Raw genomic sequence first — 18,748 nt, 5'->3', positions numbered from 1 at the left:
CAGGCTCAAGCCTGTATCTACTCTGGTTGACCTCCAGCCCTCCCTGTTACCCCAGAGCTCCTATACCTGTTTTCTCAGTGGCCCACTTGAGACATGGTCTGCATGTAACAGGAAAGGTGTAAGTAGCTAACACTCCAAAGTTTGTTGCTTTTTACTGATCATAACAACTTCATATGCTTCATGTCAGGTCCCATGCTTTTCCTCCAGACTCCCCATAACCCATAAATCAAGCCCATCCTCTCTTTTCTCTCCTGCCTCTGCCTTGTTCACCCTCCTATAGCTGAAGCAGGAGGTAGACGGGCGCCCAACCAGAGTAAGGCAATTGGAAATTGATTCCCTGTGGACGGAAACTCCCAAGACAAGAAGAGCAGGATAATTAAGGGAGGAAGCTGGGCCCTGGTCATACTGCATATTTCTCATTCTCAAAGTCAGGAGACCTCCCTGACCACACGTGCACAGAAAGGCTCCTTGGAGGTCAAAGGGGAGTGATGCCAAGGGATGTTGTACCCACAGGCCTCTTCAGTAGAATCCATCTTGACTAAGAAATGTGTGCACACACATAGAGGAAGATCCTGAGATACACCAAATATGGACTGTGAACTGGGCAAATCTAAATGACTGGCCAAAGGAAACCCAGAAAAAAAATGCCCTTTAAAAGGCATTCAGACTGTCAGGAGAGTGCAACTCAGGGACTCTTCTCTGAGTCTGCCCATGTATCTATCTACACGTGCTATACTCCTCCCCCCCCACCCCCCCACCCTTTTACTTGCCTTACTGCTTTTTGTCTTTGTGTAAATTCTTTTCTGCAAAGCCAAAGGGCCAGGGCCCCTTTCCCTGACCTCTGGGCCAGTGATTAGGATTCGGTGCTTTCCCTGCCATGACCTGACCTCAATCTCTGGGAACCCAAGCCCCGCTTTAAGATGCTGCAGCCTGAGGCCACCCAAGATCATAGCCACATAGCCCTGGCCATTTCCTCTGCCTTCCTCAGATGTTCCTTCCTGACTTTCATAGGTTTCACTGCTTTCAGGTTGTTCTCAGGTGTCTGCTCCCAGTAAGAGGCCTTCCCCTGGTCCCTTTCCCATTATTCTCATTCGTCACTGCAGTCTTCATTGCCTGATGTATTTATCCCCACCCCAAATATAAGCTCCATGAGAGCAGAAACTCCATTCCATTTTATCAACCAATATGAGGCAAACGGGCACCTTAGCACTGGTCATTGGAAATAAAACTAAGTAAAAAAATAAAAACACAACCATCTGTCTCATAACAGCTCAATTTTAATTTTAAAGTGACAAATGTACAGGTGGAATAAATTTTAAGCAACACCCTCCAGATCCCATTTACATGACAAGGAGCTGAATGCAATTTTGCCTTATCATCAACTACAGTAGTTTTCTGGCAATAATTCTTTAGGAAGTCACAGCACAGAAACAGAACACCCTGGAGTTGTGGTCCATTTGTAAACTGATTTTCATACAGGCTTAGCTGGAAGAATAGATTTTCTTTCTTTCCTGACTAATGGTCAAAGTGGGGCAGGCAGGCTCCTTCTGTACCTATCTTGAGTAAATTATGCCCACCCACCAGCCAGCAGTGTTCTGCTAGAGTCTGGTCCACCCGCTGAACCTACCTGCCGTGGGTCTGATCTGCCCTTTGGGTCTCCTGGGGAGGCCCCTGGTCTGAGTCACACTTGCAGGCACTGTATGACCAAGTAAGGGTGGATCTGAAAAGTGGCCTCTGCTTTAACCCAGCAGCTGAGAAGGCAGCAGTTTTTCTTTGTGACTGTTACGGGAAGGAAAGGAGCAGTAATGGCTGAAGGTTGAGGAATCTAAATTTATATTGTAGTCTACTTGCCAGGAGTAAACAAGTAATTAATATCTTTCCGAACAAGTTATCATTTACAGTGGTAGTCCATACAGACTGCGGTCCAGAGTAGAACTTTTAAGTTCTCACTAAAACTTTACCTCTTGAGCAGGAAGCCCTTTGTGATATGGCTGTGCAAGGAGATGAACCATCCATCCTTTGGAAAGGAGCTGAATCTGGGAGAATGAGGTGGAAAACACTGAGATGTCCCCTGCCTTCCCAGAGCCTCAAGTCACCCAGGATCACTGGTCAGGCAGGGAAACGGGCTGTGCCACGGCGCTGAGCCACCAGCATCTCCCACGGCTTCTGTCGCTGCACTAAGGCTGCTGGGGATGTGGATGGTTTCATTTTCTTGACAAGTAAGCACTTTGGTGGGACAGCACTGCAAACGCTGTCAACAGAAAACAACAAAAGGCAAGGTGCAGGGGTTGCAGGCAAATAGTTTTATCAGTGTTTCATTTAAAACACTGGTTTGTCCTCACCACAAGGCTTGGAAGGCTCAGGAAGCTTCCAAGAGAGATGATCAGACCCACCCCACTCCGAACACTCAAGGGCATAAGACAGCAGGAACCAAGTTAGCCCTGCAGCCCACTCAGTGTGAGCCAGGCACTGCAGCCAAATCCAGCCCACAGATGTGCTTTTATTCTTGAGGAGAACCATCTGGAATCAAGATTCAGAAATGTCACATTAGCAGCCCTGAGATCATGCCCTCTATAACTTTGCCTTGGGAGGCAGGTGCAGAGGGGAAGAAACTGCAGAGCTGGACATGGGCCAGGTCACCCACTTCGTGCCTGGAGGTTTGCTCAGGGGCTGAGTGCTACTGTCTGGGCTGTGCTTTATTGGTGGAACTGAATTATGGCAAAGCCACTAGAAGCACAAAGTGTCAGTGCGTTCACTGGCATCTCAAAAATATCCTGAAAATGTAAATAAACAGATTTCATATGCAGACTAGAGGTGATTTACACTTAAAACATTTAAATATAAATTAAGCTATAACTTAAGTTACAACCAAAAGAAAAACAAAAAAAAAACCAAAGACACTCAGCAGTTGAGAATGCTGAACACATACACAGGACACCCCAAACACGAGGCCATTAAAGCGATGCCATTTTTCATTGCGCCAACTTTACATTCATGATGTGCTAGTCCCGCCAGGCCACGCTGCACGGGGCCGCGTCATGCCGTCTGGCACTGCACTCCGGCCCGCGGCCCGTCATCGTCCTCTTCATAGGCCTCCCTGTGCTGGCGCCAGTTCTGCTCGTTGGGATTAAACTCCTTCAGCTCCACCTGATCCATGTCCTCTGTAATCCTGACTTTCTGTCGAGGCGGGAGCAGAGCTTCCAGCTGGGAAAGCTTGTCTTGGGGAAGCCAGTGTTTTTCAGGAAAAATAACCTGTAAAGGGTGAGGTGGGAAAGAGCAGTTGTTTCTTCCCTTCCCAATTAAGGCATTTAATTTTATGTCCCATGAGAATAACACACACACACAGACACACAGACACAGACAGACACAGACAGACACACACAGACATACACAGGCACTTACTAAAAACTGTATGATCAGAATCCCTTTCTCCAGAATAACACACACACACACACACACACACACACACACACAGGCACTTACTAAAAACTGTATGATCAGAATCCCTTTCTCCAGAATAACACACACACACACACACACACACACACACACACACACTTACTAAAAACTGTATGATCAGAATCCCTTTCTCCAGAATAACACACACACACACACACACACAGGCACTTACTAAAAACTGTATGATCAGAATCCCTTTCTCCAGAATAACACAGACACACACACACACAGACACACACACACACATATACACAGGCACTTACTAAAAACTGTATGATCAGAATCCCTTTCTCCAGAGGTGATTTGTAGATTGGCATTCCTTCATTACGCACACATTTCAGGTCCCCATGCTTTATCACCTCACCTGTCACAAACACACACAAAAAAGGTTTACTTATGAAATAGGAAGATGGACAACGACCTGGAGCCTGGGGCAGGCCCGAGCACACTCACAGCAGCAGGCTAAGGCAGGGGTCATGGAGCATCTGACTAGAAAGCTGGCCCCAGCCAGAATGGTCCCTGTCAGAGGAACTGGTGGGCGAAGGGGATGAGAGGGGGGTGGGAGTGGGACCCTCTCAGATCCATGCGTGGGCTCCTGCAGTGTATCCAAGGAGAAGGGGCTGGAGCCTCCATCATAAAGCAGGTTTAAAAACATGAACTAGGAATCAACACTTAGTTTGGGAAAACAGGGCTATTGTGTTAGCCTGCCTCTTCAGATATTACAAATGACTTTCTCATGAGTGGGAAGAGATTCTCCTCCTCACAGACTCGAGCACAGCTTAGAGCAGGAATCAGCCTCGAAGGAGCCCGGCAGGAGAGCCAGCTTCCTGGGCAGGGAGCTCAAAAGGCACAGGGGTCTCCTCACATGCCCATGGGCCAGAACTGGCCCGGCTTGCACTTGCTGGGTCTTACATTTCTACACTTTTTCAGAAGGTATCATGGGAGTTCAGCACCCCCAGAGCACTTGGTTTACCCCCAAATCTAAAAATATTTTTTCCTTCCAAATATGAAGAGAGATAAAAGGGTTTCTTTAAAAAAAAATTTAAAAAAGGATGCTTTTCAGCTCAGTAATGAAAATGGGTAGAGAAATAAATACTCAGGAAAAATATGAATGGCGGGGGGTGCAGTGGTGCAAACACTCATTTATTCAGCACCCTACTCCCCTGGATGAACACTCTCCAGAGGAAATCTTTTAAAGTATCTCATGGGAATTTTTCAAAATAAAGCGTGTGGAGGACTCTCCTTGGGGGTCATCCAGCACAGGGCTGTGGCTCACACAGGGCCCTTAGAGCTGCTGACGGCAGCCTTAGCCAAACAGCCCCATGCTACTGGGCTTGTTACGGTTTTCGTTTTGTTTTTAAATAGCTTTCTGTCTCTCTGTTCCTATCAGATGTCACTTCTTATTGCCCTCAGCACCGCTTCTCAGGCTTCTGCTTTAACTCACTGTGGGCAAGGAAGCCCTGGGACCAAGTATGGACAACCACATGTAAGAGAGGGAAAAGAGGATGACTTGGCTCTTCTGTGAGGTACAGATCTGCCTTCAGTCAGGGGGATCACAACCTGCTGAAGCTCTTAAGGCACGTTTTTCTCTAATCTGATTCTCAGCCATTTTCAAGACAGCCTAAGGGGCTCTAGCAAGGAAGGCACTATAATAGCAAAAGAAGGAAGAGGAAATGAAGGAAAGATAAATAAGCCAAAACAACAGAAAAGCTGAAAAGAAAAGGAAAGGACTCAAAAAAAAAAAAAAAAGATAAATGGGCAAAAAGAAAAAACACAGGTGAAATCTCCAGCAGGAGGTTTTCCGGACACCCTGCCCTCATAACTAAGCAAAGAAATGGGTTTCTCAGGGTTCACCACTTCTCTCCCTCTGGGGCTCGCCTCCTCTCTCCTGTCCTTGGCCTCTAGGTTCCCTGTGGCTGGGATTAGTTGGGAGGCAGCAAGGAGCCCTGGGCTCCCATCCCATGGCACGGGCCCCAGCTCCAGGGAGCTTGGCCAAGGATGAGCTTTCCCAAAGAAGTCACACAGCATCCCAAAGATGCCACCCAGCTCCTATTCCCAGAAGGACTGGAATCAGGGTTGAGGTGATGTTAGGGGACGCTGGACATGATACCAGGGGTCTTGGGCACACACCCACTCACAATCTAGGGCTTTGTGCAAACTACAATCCTCAAACTTTCCTACACAAGTGAGGGGAGGAATTGGGTGCCTTGCTAACTGCTAAGTCACTTCAGTTGTGTCCGACTCTGTGCGACCCCATCCCTGGGATTCTCCAGGCAAGAACACTGGAGTGGGTTGCCATTTCCTTTTCCAATGCATAAAAGTGAAAAGTGAAAGTGAAGTCGCTCAGTCATGTCCAACTCTTCGCGACCCCATGGACTGCAGCCTACCAGGCTCCTCCATCCATGGGATTTTCCAGGCAAGAGAACTGGAGTGGGGTGCCACTGCCTTCTCCATGGGTGCCTTGGGAGGCTTACAAAATGGAATCTAAAGGAAGATGTTGTATTTAAGTTTTTCATGCATATTTGTATTATAGTGCAGTGCTTTTCCTCAATCCTTAAGTATATCTATATGCAAATACAGCAAAAAATCATATGGTAAAATTTTAACAATAGGCAAATCATACATCAGTGGTCCTCGTGCTTTTATTTTCACAACTTTTTGTTAAGTTTGAATTTGTTTCCAAATAAAATGTAAAAGACAAAAGAAAACCTCTGATCAAGACTGGGGTATATAATTCCATTTCATTTATACCCAGAAAAGGAAGAAACAGAAAGAGCCAAAGAGGAAAGTGGCAGAGAAAGAGAACAGGCCAGAAAAGGGGAGAGAGAAATGGATACAGAGGAAGGAAAGGCCCAGAAGGTGGTTGGGGAGACCAGGTGGCTCACCCCACTGGACTGCAGGGTCTTGCTTATTTCCAGTGCTGTTGGACAGGCTCATTGGCTGGTTACTGCCAAGCCCAGCCCTGAACCCATCCCATCTAGCTTTAAGTCCCAGATGCGCACATGAAAAGTTAGACTCCCCAATAACCCTGTGCCCAGCGAGGGGACCAGAACAGCACTGCTCATGGCCAAGAATGGGGTCAAGAATATCTGGGTGGCTCAGCCACCACAACACCCATCTGGACATTCTTTGACATGGACAGCTGACCTGAAGTGCTGTTCACAGGCAGCTGCGAGTTGAGTGTCCCAGCCTGGTCTCTCTCCCTTCTCCCCACAGCCCCTTCCAGGCAGGTCCTCTGAGGCCCTAGCTACAGTGAGCACTAGCCCCCCTGGGAGCTGGGAGCCTGGCGTCTAGACACGTGCTGGCAGGCTGAGCTCTCAGGCCCGTGAGAATCCTTCTGGTCCAGAGGCAGCTCCCTCCAGCTCCTGCGCACGTGTGCAGATAAGCAGTTCTCTAGATGCCACCAAAGGTAAGCTGGCAGGCCACATCTTTTTTCAGGAATATTCTATTTTAAAATGTCTCATATGTAACTGACAACAGAGAGGCTAGAAGAATGTGGATGAATCAGCTCAGATCACCACGTGATAGGGGAAAAAACCACCTATTATCAGCTGTGTTTTATTATACCAAAGTTAATTTTTTAAAAATTTAAGTCAGGTTGGTAGGTTCCAGGTAGAATTTTAGGTTCCCACAGATTCCAACTCTGAATTTTTTTCAAGAAGACTATAAAAGAAATTCAAAAAATTCTCGAGACTCTACTGATGATTTTAAATTTACAGAAAATCATGTCACACTAAACTTGGATGTGAAACCAAGGCTAAGTTGCCAGGTTCATCGGGCCAAACACACAGAAGAACTACAAGGAAACACACATTTGAAACATTACCTGATTTGGATGTAATAACAAGGACTCGATCATCCAGTGTTTTTATCGTCTTCTTGAAGCCACAAAGGGCTTCAGAAAGCTGAATTTTCATTTTCATGATCAAGTCATGGCCTCGTCTCTGAAAGACACTATGATCCTTCTGATCAAGCACAATTATGACATCACCAGGCTCCAGCTCGGGCTCCTGATCTCCTTCTCCATGAAATAGTATCTTTTGCCCATCTTTCATACCTATGAAACATCATCCCTTTCTGATTAGCCATTTCTCTTAAAAACCATACTTTCAACAAAGCTTTAGAAGAGGCTCACAGAGCCTTTGGGGGGTTCTTTACTCATCAAAGCTCCCAACTTTGTGCAGGCCTGGGGCTGGAGTGGTGGCTAGGAATACCGGTGACAGAGGCCTCACTCCCCTGCACACATCCCCGGTCCTCAGCCACACGCACAGTAAGGAGAACGGGAGACGAGGCCGCCACCTCGGCACAGCGCAAGCGTGCACTGTCTCCCCAGGCCCCGACGCCACAGCTGACAGCGCGCTGTGAGCACACGTCCGCTTCTGAGGCACAAGCAGTGCTCTAACCAGTCTCTGTGTGCACCAGGCACAGGGCCAAGTCCTCCAACCTGTGTGCTGGTTTGGGTACGGAACTGGGGACTTTGGTCTCATCTCTCACCTAAAGTATATTCTCTGGATTAGAAAGACACAAAATAATCAGGGGAATAGCTAAGAGGGGGAAAGCCCTTAAAATGATGCCCCCAGGCAAAATCAATAGCAGGGGGAAGGTGCTGGATTTGGGAGAATCTGCTGCAACAGAGGGGAAATGTGTGGAAAAAAAGGGACGCACAGCTGTGAAGATGTACATGAGCTCTCACGGCCAATGCATGACAAAAGTCATTAGCAAATGACTCTAAAGGATGGTTTGAGAATTGCAAGGGAGGGCAATTAACCAAAATCAAGGTCAAGTGACTTCCAGAGCACTGGAAAACCTTAAGAAGATGCTTTGGATCCAAAGAGCCGATGGCACACACCAAGGGTGTCCCAACAGCAGCTGTGCTGTGGCTCCCTCCCCTGACACCTAACCTGCGTGTTCCACAGTCAGCACCTGAGACGCACTTCTACCAGCCTGGGGTGCTAGTGCTGCGCTGCCTCACCTTTCTCCACGTGCACCTCGATAATCTTCTTCTCTCGGATGACCTTGGCACCGTTGCAGCTTTCGCAGCGGTCCTTGGGGTTGATGCGCTCGCCCTGGCCCTTGCACTCGATGCACACGGTCTGGATCTGCTGCACCATGCCCGGCCCAATCTGCTGGATGTGAATCTGCATCCCTCGCCCCTTGCACACCGGGCACTTCTCCACAGACCCCTTCTTCCCACCAATGCCTGCGAGGAGACAGGAACGAGGCTGTACTCTTCCCTTAAAAGAGGCTCTGCTGGACGCCACCGCAGAAGGTGATGAGCCATGAAACTGGACACTGGGGTTTGAATTCTATTCACAATCATAAAAAGCCACGTGAGAGAGTCTGGATGATTCTAGCCAAGCAGACAATATCCAGATATTAACATGTGATCGCAAATATTTGTGGTTTCGGCTGTGCCAAGGCAAATTCATCACTTTAACGTCACCAGCTATTTTCTTCCACCGCAGAGTGGAAAAACACCCATGCCTGCACGTGACCGTGGAGGCTTGAGAACACATCCCTGCCCATAGGAGCAGCTACCCAGCCCAGCCACTTCTCTATGGGACAGCGTGTGACCAAGTCACCGGATCTGACGTTTCTTGAAAAATTAGATTTTAAAGACCCATGCTAATTACATTTACGTTTAAGTCAAGGACTGTAAACTATGGCCAGCTACCTGGTTTTGTAAATAAATCTTTATTAGAACACAGGTGCATCATCTGTTTCTCTGCTTATTTCCTGTCTATGGCTCTGTCAACGGTTACAACAGAGACACTATGGCTCACAGAGCCCAAAATAGCTACCATCTGGCTCTTTACAGCAAAAGTGTGCTGACCCCTAGGGCTGGGTGAACTGTCTTCATTTCTATATTTTTAAAATAATTGACAACACATTAACTAAATGTGCAATCCAAATAAAAGATGAACAGGGCCAAATAAAATGGGTTTGGCCCTCAGGCCACCGGTTTGTAATTTCTGACCTTCATATTTGAAAAGATCAATTGTTTTTCTCTGAATTGTAAAACAATAAGAATTGTTTACAGATCTGAGGAACCAGAACTATGAGACTCATTCAGAAATGAATCCTTACCTTCACATTTCTCACAAATTACATTTTTCTGGAGAGCCAGTTTCTTTGTGACTCCATTATATAAATCTTCAAGAGTTACAGACAACTGATGTACCACATTCTTGCCTTATGGAGGAGGAGAAGAAACAGTCAGTAATACTGTATCAAATATACCACTGTATTAAATACCACCTATATGACCTTTAGTTGTATGAAGTCTCCAGAGACTCAGACTGTGCCTGTTGTCATTCATTCCCTTCCCTGGGGGAGGCAAAGCTTTTGTTACACCTGGCCCATCCTTCTGGCCCTCTGCCAATATGAGAACTAATACTGTTACAGCTATGAGCTAATTATTCAATCATTTATAGATGTCACAAAGACTTTCCATCTTCATTTTCTAAGAACAAATCTGAGAATCAGAGATCAATGAGGAAACCCATTATGTTAACCCATGAGACTGGTGAAGCAGGCTCCCCATGAAAAGAGACCTTTTCTTACAGATGACACATGAAGTCAGTCTCTCGACCTTCAACTGAAACTCTTTCTTGAACATAATGCCCTTTACTTTTTGAGCCCTTCTGTGACTTGTGACTGACTGCAAACTCTTTCATCTGTGGCAATCTTGTCTGTTCACCCAGGACAGTGGGCCTTTCACCTTCAGGGAGGGCGTCTGTCTGCTCTGGTGCCATCCCAGCCTCTCAGGACCCACAGCATCAGGTCCCCCTCTGCTGCCCATAGGGCTCTTGAGGTCTGAGAGATGGACTGAGATGAGGACTCATGTCAAGGACTGAGATGCTGTCCTTGGTTATTGGCTGTCAACCTTGAGAGATGACTTAATTAAGGGTGTGAAGTTGTTCATCTCAAGACAGTGAGAGAGCTGGGCAAGAGGACACCCAAAGGTTTTAATCACATCCACACTGTCAATTATATGAGCAGGCAATGCACCCAGACAACAGGGTAAAGATTTTTGCCTAATAAACACTTTGTGATTTTTAACACACTATATTCACAGAATTGACAGCCAAGGTTTTAAAGCCCGAAGTCAATTATAATGTGAGAATCAGTATAGCCTTATTCATCCAGGGGCCTCTTGTTGACACCAAACCACCCTTCTTAAACCTCAATGCAGAGCTTGTTTGTTTTTATTTCATTCAGGATTGTAATAAGCTTGGCTATCTATCTGGTTTTGAGGTCTAAAGAAGAGTACCAACTGTAAGCTGGACAGGGGAAGGGGGCTGTAAGAGACCACTGGTAATAGTCAGAGGTGACAGCCTAGAGCCTGTCAGGAGGTAAGGGATAGAAAAATTTGGAAGAACAAACCCCAGAATCAAAAAACAGAGCCCTGGGGCCATTCGCTAAGAGCCAAGTTCCTCATTCCCCTCTGGGGATGAAGCTGCTAGACCTAATGCATTCTGAAGAGATGGGCAAGGTAGTTTCTTTTACAAAGATGTTCAAACGTCAAGGGGTGAATTTTGCTACCTAGAGAATCTCCTGAGGAGGCTGAGGAAATGAGGCTGCACTCCACATGGCAGACCACCAGCTAGAAATAGAGCCCACGGGCCCCACCCGGGTCAGGAGACTCAGAGAGGAGGCGGGCACTCTGGCAGAGTCATCAGTAATAACCACAGGAGGTGCCATTCACAGCTCTTAGGACACTGGGAGTCTGACCCCAACAGGAGAGAAAAGGAGGGCAAGGTAATCTTGAGCTTCCTCCTTTCTCCTCACCCCCATTTGCTCCTTTGTGGGGGTGGGGTGGAGTGGAGCACACCACTTGGGGGATCTTAGTTTCCCGACTAGAAATTGAACCCAGGCCCTGAAAGTAAAAGGGCAGAATCCTTAGCACTGGACCACCAGGGAATTCACCATCCGCTCCTTTATATGTGGGGTTTGGAGAGCGTCAGGCAATTAACTACTAGCTGTATTTAGAGACTCCGGGTAGCCTGGATACTAGACCAGTGATGAACTACTTAAAGTTAATGATTTCTCAAACACGGTAACCACACCCTTTTAAGGCAAGATCCCTCCTGATATCAGTAACACATACAATTTGGAAACTAAAACTTGCTTAACGTCTTTATTTACCTCTTCTCTCTCGAGCCATTCGTCCTCCGCCACCAAAGAACATGTCGAAGATGTCCATGGGGGAAGAGAAGCTGGGGCTGCCTGAGCCTCCTTCCTTAATGGCCTGTTCACCACCCTGGTCATAAATGTCCCTTTTCTTTGGATCTGAAAGCACTTCATATGCCTGGGATATGAGCTTAAACTTTAAAAGAAAAAAAAGAAAAAGATTAAAAAGAGAGAGAAGGTTTGAGTTGTTTATGAAGCAAACTCACCATACGAATGCAGTATCAAAGGGATTCTGCACCCAATCCCGCAAAATGGTGGGTCTATATGTTATCTGGAACCTGACTTTTCCATTCAACCCCCTTGTAGCGTGGGATACACAGGGCAAGCATTACTACAGGATGAGATGCAGGACCACTGCCTCTCTGCAGAGGGTAAGGATACAGAGCGGTAGGGAGGACTTTCTGCATCCTCAGGCTGCACCAGACAGGAAGACGTGGAGCAGAATTAAGACATCATGAGACCAGGCCAGGACTGAACCTACAACCAGAAAAAGCCCAGTGCTCCCAGCATACTGCTGGCTTTCCAGCTCAGGAGGGCTGCTTTCTTAGTTCATTAGCATGAAATTCAACTACAAACATCTTGTGAGCAACACTCTGCATTCGGGCTGCAGACAGTGTGCATAAAACTGTCCTGATCACCCCTCAAAGTCCCTCCCCTCTTGCAGTCTCCCCCGTATCTCACTTATTGGCAATGCCAAAACCTCATTTCCTCTCCCTCACATCTCATCTGTCAACAAATCCTTCTGATGCTACCTTCAAAAGTCTATTTCCAGTGCCCTGAGACAGACAAAACACCCAAGTCTGCCAAAAATGTATCTTGTAATCCAACTGTAAGAAAAGAATCAGAGAACCCAAACTGAAGTAGCAAAACTCCAGGTGGCACTAGTGGTAAAGAACTTGCCTGCTAATGCAGGACATATAACAGACCTGGTTTCAATCCCTGGGTTGGGAAGATCCCCTGGAGGAGGACATGGCAACCCACTCCAGTATTCTTGCCTGGAGAATCCCATGGACAGAGGAGCCTGGAGGGCTACAATCCATGGGGTCGCTAAGAATCAGACACGACTGAAGTAACTTAGCATGCATGCACGCACACATTGCAAAACTAAAAGACAGGAAAACTAAATGTAACATGTGACCCTGAATTGGATCCTGTACTGAATCTTACATTGGAGAAAAAAATGGCTACAAAGGACATTAGAACAACTGGAAAAACAGGAATTTTTTTCTCTATGTTAATTGGATAATTTCTCAATGTTAATTTGATAACTGTACTGTGGTTATGTGGGGCTTCTCAGGTGGTGCTAGTAGTACAGAATCCGCCTGCCAATGCAGGAGATGCCGGTTCAATCCCTGGGTCGGGAAGATCCCCTGGAGGAGGCAATGGCAACCCACTCCAGTATTTTTGCCTGGAAAATCCCATGGATAGAGGAGTCTGGCTACGGTTTACATAACTATGGTTATGTAAAAGATATTGTTTTCCCCAGGAGAAACATTTAGGGCTAACAGGTTATGATGTGTGCAACTTACTTTCAAAAGCTTTAGCAGATAACAGAGATGGGGAAAGCAAATATAGTGACATATTTATAATCAGTGAAAGTGGGTGAAAGAAACACACGTTTGTTGTACCATTCTTGTCTTTTCTGTAGATAGAGAAGTTTTTAACATAAATCACTATAAAATATCCAAAATCCATCCCTTCTCACCACCACTATGCCTGCCCAGGTGCAGGCCACCCTCTTTGGCCTGGATAACCACAGTAACTTCCTAATGGAGTCCCATCTTCCACCCTCACCCCAGCTTTTAGTCTTCTGCACACGGCAGCCAGAACCTGTCAGCTAATAGTGTCAACCCTCTGCCTCCTGCCTTCCAAGGGGCCCATTTCACTTGGGGTAAAACCTAATTCTTATTTTCATCTACAAGCTCAACTTGACACCACTGCCTCCAGCTCTCCAAAATTCTGCTTGTGCTTTACCGGCCTCCTGGCTGTTCCCCAACACCTGAGCAATTACTGCTGGGGTTGTGTCCCCCACTGCCACGTCAGTTCCCTGAGGACAGGGAGTTAGGTCAGCTGTGTCCACTAGCATATCCCCAAGCCTAAAACACTGCCGAGCATGTAGAAGGCGCTTGGGAAATACTTGCTACATGAATGACTCAATTCTGGGAATTGAGAAATGAATAAATGAGATAGAGTCTTGGTTCTTCAGAGGTATGGTTTAATCTGTGAGATGGATGTCTATATAAACATCCTATAATGCAGCTGGCTCCAGAAAACACATAGGAAAAAAAAGTGCTCTGAATATACAAATATGGAAATGACAGAGACACTAGGTTTTCTCCTGTACTGCAGATCCTGGATGGAGATCTAGTAAGTAATAAAAAATAACAGATGATAGCTAATAAGTAATAGCTAACAACTGGGTAATTTAAAAAACTGTCTCAGAGACATCAGAGTTATACTCAAGGTAATTAGGTCTTTTGATATATTGATTCTCGCACACCATTTATGTAAAGAAAGAGGCAGCACTCACTACTTACTCTTTTCCACAGCAGAAAAAGAGGTTTAGGGATGAGGTGCATAGCACAGAAGATCAGAAAGCAATCAGGCCAGGCTGCCCTGAGAGAGTCCCTGGGGTCTGCACTAGGTAAATATACTTCATGCAACTGTCCACTAGAAACACTCACCAAATATTATGGATACTTGAAAAAGACACTTGGACTTAACAGAACAGATGATTAATCTACAAAGGAAAAGGAATGCCCTTTTCCAGAAGGGCAGATCTCATGTGGGCATGGGGCTCCCACAACCCTGGGGGTCTCGGCACTCCAGAGTCTAATTCAGCTCTGTGCCTGACCCCGTTCTCACAGCAGGAGACTAGTACTCTGTCCAACTCACCTTTCAGACAGTAATAATTTGCCACAGGACTGTTTTGGGTTTTTTTCCATTGGTCTCTGTTGCAGCATGTGGGCTTAACAGCCTTGTGGCATGTGGGCTCTTAGTCCCCTGACTAAGTTGTTGTCCCCAACAACCTGCATGCCCTGCATTAGAAGGCAGATTCTTAACTACTGAACCACCAGGGAACTCCCTGCCACAGGACTTTTAAAAAAATTATTATGCAGCTGGAAAAATGGCTTTGGAGACTATGCAGCAACTTGGGAAAGCACTGATGGTAAAATATTAACTGGTGAGGGAAAAAGACTTATGTGCCTGGATGCCTGTGTACAATCACCCTGGGAAAAGGCTGGAAGGAAGCACAGCGACAGCACTTAGGGTCATGTGTACTTGGTGGGTTTTCCTCAATATCCTGATTTTCTGTACAGTGCTGCCCTCTTAATATTTTTGAATTTGAACGTCTGTCATTCAAACTAAAAGTTACAGTGAAATTGGCCAAAAGAGCAAAGTCCTCTCCAAAGCTGGCTGGGGTTAACAGTCACGACTGTATCCCCAGTCATGGCCCCCAAAAGGGGCTCGCTTACCTACACACTGCCTGTGTGTCTTTCAGAAAACCAGCTGCAGGGAAGTAAGAGACTCCAGGCAAAGCACCTGACAACAAACACAGGCACCCAGCGCTTAGCAACGCAGGACAACAGGGCACAAAGCGAAGACCAGCAGCCCAGCAGCCTTCCCCGCTGCCCCGGAGCAAGGAGCAAGGGACGGGCTTAGTCTATTTTTGAAGAGATGTTAATACAGTGACTAACTCAGCAGGAAAAAAATAAAAAAAAGGTTCCGCCTATGGCAGATAAAACAGACTTGCACAAAAAAGCAAAGGCCTACACATTGTGCCCACTACATAGAAGGACCAGAAAGGAGGTTATCTGGTGAGTGAACGCATGAGTCCTCTCTAGGCAACTTATAGTAGAGTTTCTATAAACCGGGTCCCCAATCTCCTCAACTCCTTTCGATTCTGGGGAATATGGGCAGCAGACAGGAACCACAATTAAAGAAGGTTGAGGACAAGTGGTTCACGCTGTGGTCAGAGGCAGTCTCCTAGAAGAAGTTTTAGCAGAGAACTAAATTAAAGGACGGTGGGGAGGGAGAAGTATTGTATTCCTGAAACATCACAGAACCCCTCCCCCACCTCCCCCTAAAGCTGCAAGGGACCTGCCAGACACTTCAACAGCCTCACTTACATGACACTAATTCAATACCTGGTTATAAATATTAGCTTAAAACAAATCAACCACCTCTGCTCAGACAGGTATACATATATGCAAGGCAACACCTACAGAAATGTATTACCAGTCAAGTCTAATTTTAAAAAAAGCTTCAGAACACCAGCAGCCTACTCACTCCAACTGCAGGCACACAGCCATGACTTACGCTTGGACAGCGCTCTGAGATCTGACCTGAACTGGGGTCAGAAGGCTTTCCCACACACTGCCCCTGAAACGTGAAATTAGAAGCCTGGCTGTGCTCTCCTTAAAGGATGTTCTCAGAAACAGCTTACAATGAATATAGGGAGCAAATCTATGAATCACCAACACTACATAAAAAGCCAGTGACTTTCAAAGCTACAGTAAGCCACCTAAATATAGATGAGAAAGAACACAAGTAACAGACAAATGGTCTTACAGGAAAGCATTTTAAACTTGTGACAGCCACACTGGGCACATGTGGCTAAATATAAACATTGTATCACTGTTGCCACCCAGCCAACCTTCTTAGGCAGCTTTCTCCAGCTTGCAAACGCTCCCACAGACAGGTATTTTGATACTAGCGCTGTTTCGGGCAAGTCTAAGTGCCAGCCGAGTGAACTACCGCTTCAAAAGTGGTCCAAGTGTCATCGCTATCACCTACTACAAAACCCCACCTCCCAACAACCATCCAGGACATCCCAAGTTTTATAAGACAACAGCAAGCAGTCAGAGGAAGAGTGATAAGGCCAATAAGCTTTCCCAAGGATGAATGCCTGATCCTTCTAATCACCTACTCTGGTGGGTAATGAGCCTCCTTGGGCATAAAAAGCAGGTTGATTCTTCTCCTATGAACAGGATGAAAAAGTTTCATTTAGGCCTTTCATTTATGTATGCAGAGCATTTTTCAGCCTATTATTAGTCCTTCGGGTCAACTGCGGGTCATCGGTCACAGAAAACCTGAAATGTTCATATAAAATGATGTGTCAGATTAAAAATCTCCGTGTCCCTGTTTAATAAAGAAAAGGTGATTATTCAGTGTCTGACAACCTTGATCAGGCAGGAGATAGGCACACAGGACAAACTCAGTCAGCCATTCTCCAGAGGGACACCGGGGTGTCCAAGGTACTGGTTCAGATTAAAGAAATTCATCTCCAGGGCTTGTGCATAAACAGGGAAAACCAGAACAAGAATAATTGAAATCCAGTCGTTCCCAGCAGGAACACAACTTCTGGTCGTGTGTGCCTCAGTTTCCCTGCCTGTTGGCTGCCTTTCTAAGAGGAATGTCCGCAAACCCTAGGAGAACGCGGCCCCCACGTTTCCATCCCGGCCCTCCCCAGCATTCGGAGGCGCCCCCTAAACACTTGTGGAGCGACCAGAGGAATGAATGGGCCGAGCGGGGGGTCGCCAGGGGTCACCAGTCCCGATACTCCACCCGGCGAGCCCGGGGCTCGGCGAAGTGCCCTCCATCTGACCGCGCCGCGCCCCCTCGGCCTCGGGCCACCCCAGGCCCCGGCCCGGCCCCGCGGCGGGGTGCGCGCAGCACCTGGCGACCGCCTCATCAACAAGCGTGGCTCGGGTTCCCCGCCGCCTTCAATAATTCACAACCCCCGAGCTGCGGGCTGAATAATTGACGGCGGGCCCCGCGCGAGCCCGGCCCGCGCCGCCCCGAGCCCGGCCAGCACCTTCTCGCCCTCATCCGGGTTCTTGTCTGGGTGGTACTTGAGCGCCAGCTTCCGATAGGCCTTCTTGATCTCCTCCGGGGAGGCGCTGGGCTTCACCCCCAGAATGTCATAGTACTGGGTCTCCTTCACCATCTTGTCTCTGCGGGGTGGGGCGGGCAGGACGGTCAGCGCGCCCCGGACGCCCCAGCCGGGCCCCTGGCCGGCGCCCCCGCCGCCCGCCCGCGCGTCACGGTCACGGCCGCAGCCGCCGGCGCCCCCGCCCTCCCGCCCGCCCGCGCCGGGCCGACCTCCGCGCCCGGCACCGCCGCACTCGAGCCGCCGGCTCCTCCGCGGCGGGTTTTATTCGGCGCCGGCGGAAGGTTCCGCAAGGAGACAGTGACGCCACAAAGGCCCAGAACCTTCGCGGAGGTTCCGGCGGCGCCTGGACCTGGTGGGCTGGGGCGCGGCGGCAGGTTCTCAGCGGACACTCCCGACGCCCCGTCCCGGCGCGACACCTCCGGCTCACCCGGTATCCTCTGTCGTCTGCTCGTCCGGCCGCCCTTCTGACTCCCCGGAGGTCCAGTTCTGACTGCCGCCCCGGGCCATATTGGGGTGTTTGGAAGACGGCTTCGGCGTGGAGGGTGCCTTCCGACGACCGTCCCGCCGACCCGAGGCCGTCCCTTTTCCCTTCCGCGGGTCCGTGGGTCTGGCCGGCTCGAGGATCGGGTGGCCTGGAGGGCAGCGTCGGCGGGAACCCTGCCCCAAGGGGTTGGACTGGGAGGGCTGCGCCCCGCGTTCCCCACCCGGCCTCTCCCTGGGGGTGTGGCCGTCCTCTGTTTGGTCATGGCTGGGATGCGCCCTGAGGCCTGTCTCTTATTGTTGCATTTTTGAGGGGGTTGGAGTGGGTACAGGCCCTCTACGGTGCTGGGGCCGCATTTCCCGAGGCCCTGCAGCTGCTGGCATCCCCCGGGGCATCTTCAAGGCTGAGCTGAGCCTAAGCCCTTCCAGATGCGTACAGTGGTGCTTTGCTGGCATCAGCTGTGGACGGTGGTCTCAACTACCCACAACTGAGAACCCCTGAAGTCTTCCAAGAGTAAGCAGTGACGTCCCACCAGATGATGCCCGTTAGACAGGAGCAGTGACGTCCCCCATGTCTCCCAAAGGTGGGCAGAGACCCCTCCCCTCCGAACCACCGAGGTTGGTCCAGGCTGGTGGGCACAATGGGCATGGGGAGTCGGGTAGGAGAGTGGTTCTGGAGACTGCAGCAGGACCCTCCCTGCCTGGTGCGGTAAGAAGACC

General features: G+C 48.4%; 1 protein-coding gene across 2 annotated transcripts; it reads right to left on the bottom strand.

Moving 5' to 3' along the window:
* Nucleotides 1-1,259: 1,259 nt before the first annotated feature.
* On the bottom strand, nt 1,260-18,530 carry DNAJA4 (DnaJ heat shock protein family (Hsp40) member A4). Of its 2 annotated transcripts, none has more exons than XM_043921653.1 (8): nt 17,976-18,530; nt 17,471-17,609; nt 11,608-11,788; nt 9,547-9,651; nt 8,432-8,659; nt 7,286-7,516; nt 3,723-3,823; nt 1,260-3,252 (listed from the first exon to the last, which is right to left on the bottom strand). In XM_043921653.1, exons 1-8 carry the CDS (start codon nt 18,053-18,055, stop codon nt 3,037-3,039), a joined length of 1,281 nt encoding a protein of 426 aa, XP_043777588.1. In that variant the 5' UTR covers nt 18,056-18,530; the 3' UTR covers nt 1,260-3,036. The 2 variants fall into 2 exon arrangements, with proteins under 2 accessions (XP_043777588.1, XP_043777589.1); XM_043921654.1 differs by lacking the exon at nt 17,976-18,530 and adding an exon at nt 17,758-17,891.
* Nucleotides 18,531-18,748: the final 218 nt, after the last annotated feature.

Source organism: Cervus elaphus, chromosome 13 (assembly GCF_910594005.1).
Source record: "Cervus elaphus chromosome 13, mCerEla1.1, whole genome shotgun sequence".
NCBI lineage: Eukaryota > Metazoa > Chordata > Mammalia > Artiodactyla > Cervidae > Cervus > Cervus elaphus.
Note: the sequence above shows the minus strand (reverse complement) of the source record. Positions and strands in the feature narration are given on the sequence as shown.

What these genes read in the sequence shown, in the direction of transcription:
- DNAJA4 (XM_043921653.1), bottom strand. Translation starts at nt 18,055, where the DNA reads ATGGCCCGGGGCGGCAGTCAGAACTGGACCTCCGGGGAGTCAGAAGGG. An exon ending in CAGACGACAGAGGATACCGG is followed by an intron (nt 17,610 to 17,975) that starts GTGAGCCGGAGG and finishes CCCACCCCGCAG; the next exon opens with AGACAAGATGGTGAAGGAGA. An exon ending in AATTTGTGAGAAATGTGAAG is followed by an intron (nt 8,660 to 9,546) that starts GTAAGGATTCAT and finishes GTCTCCTCGCAG; the next exon opens with GCATTGGTGGGAAGAAGGGG.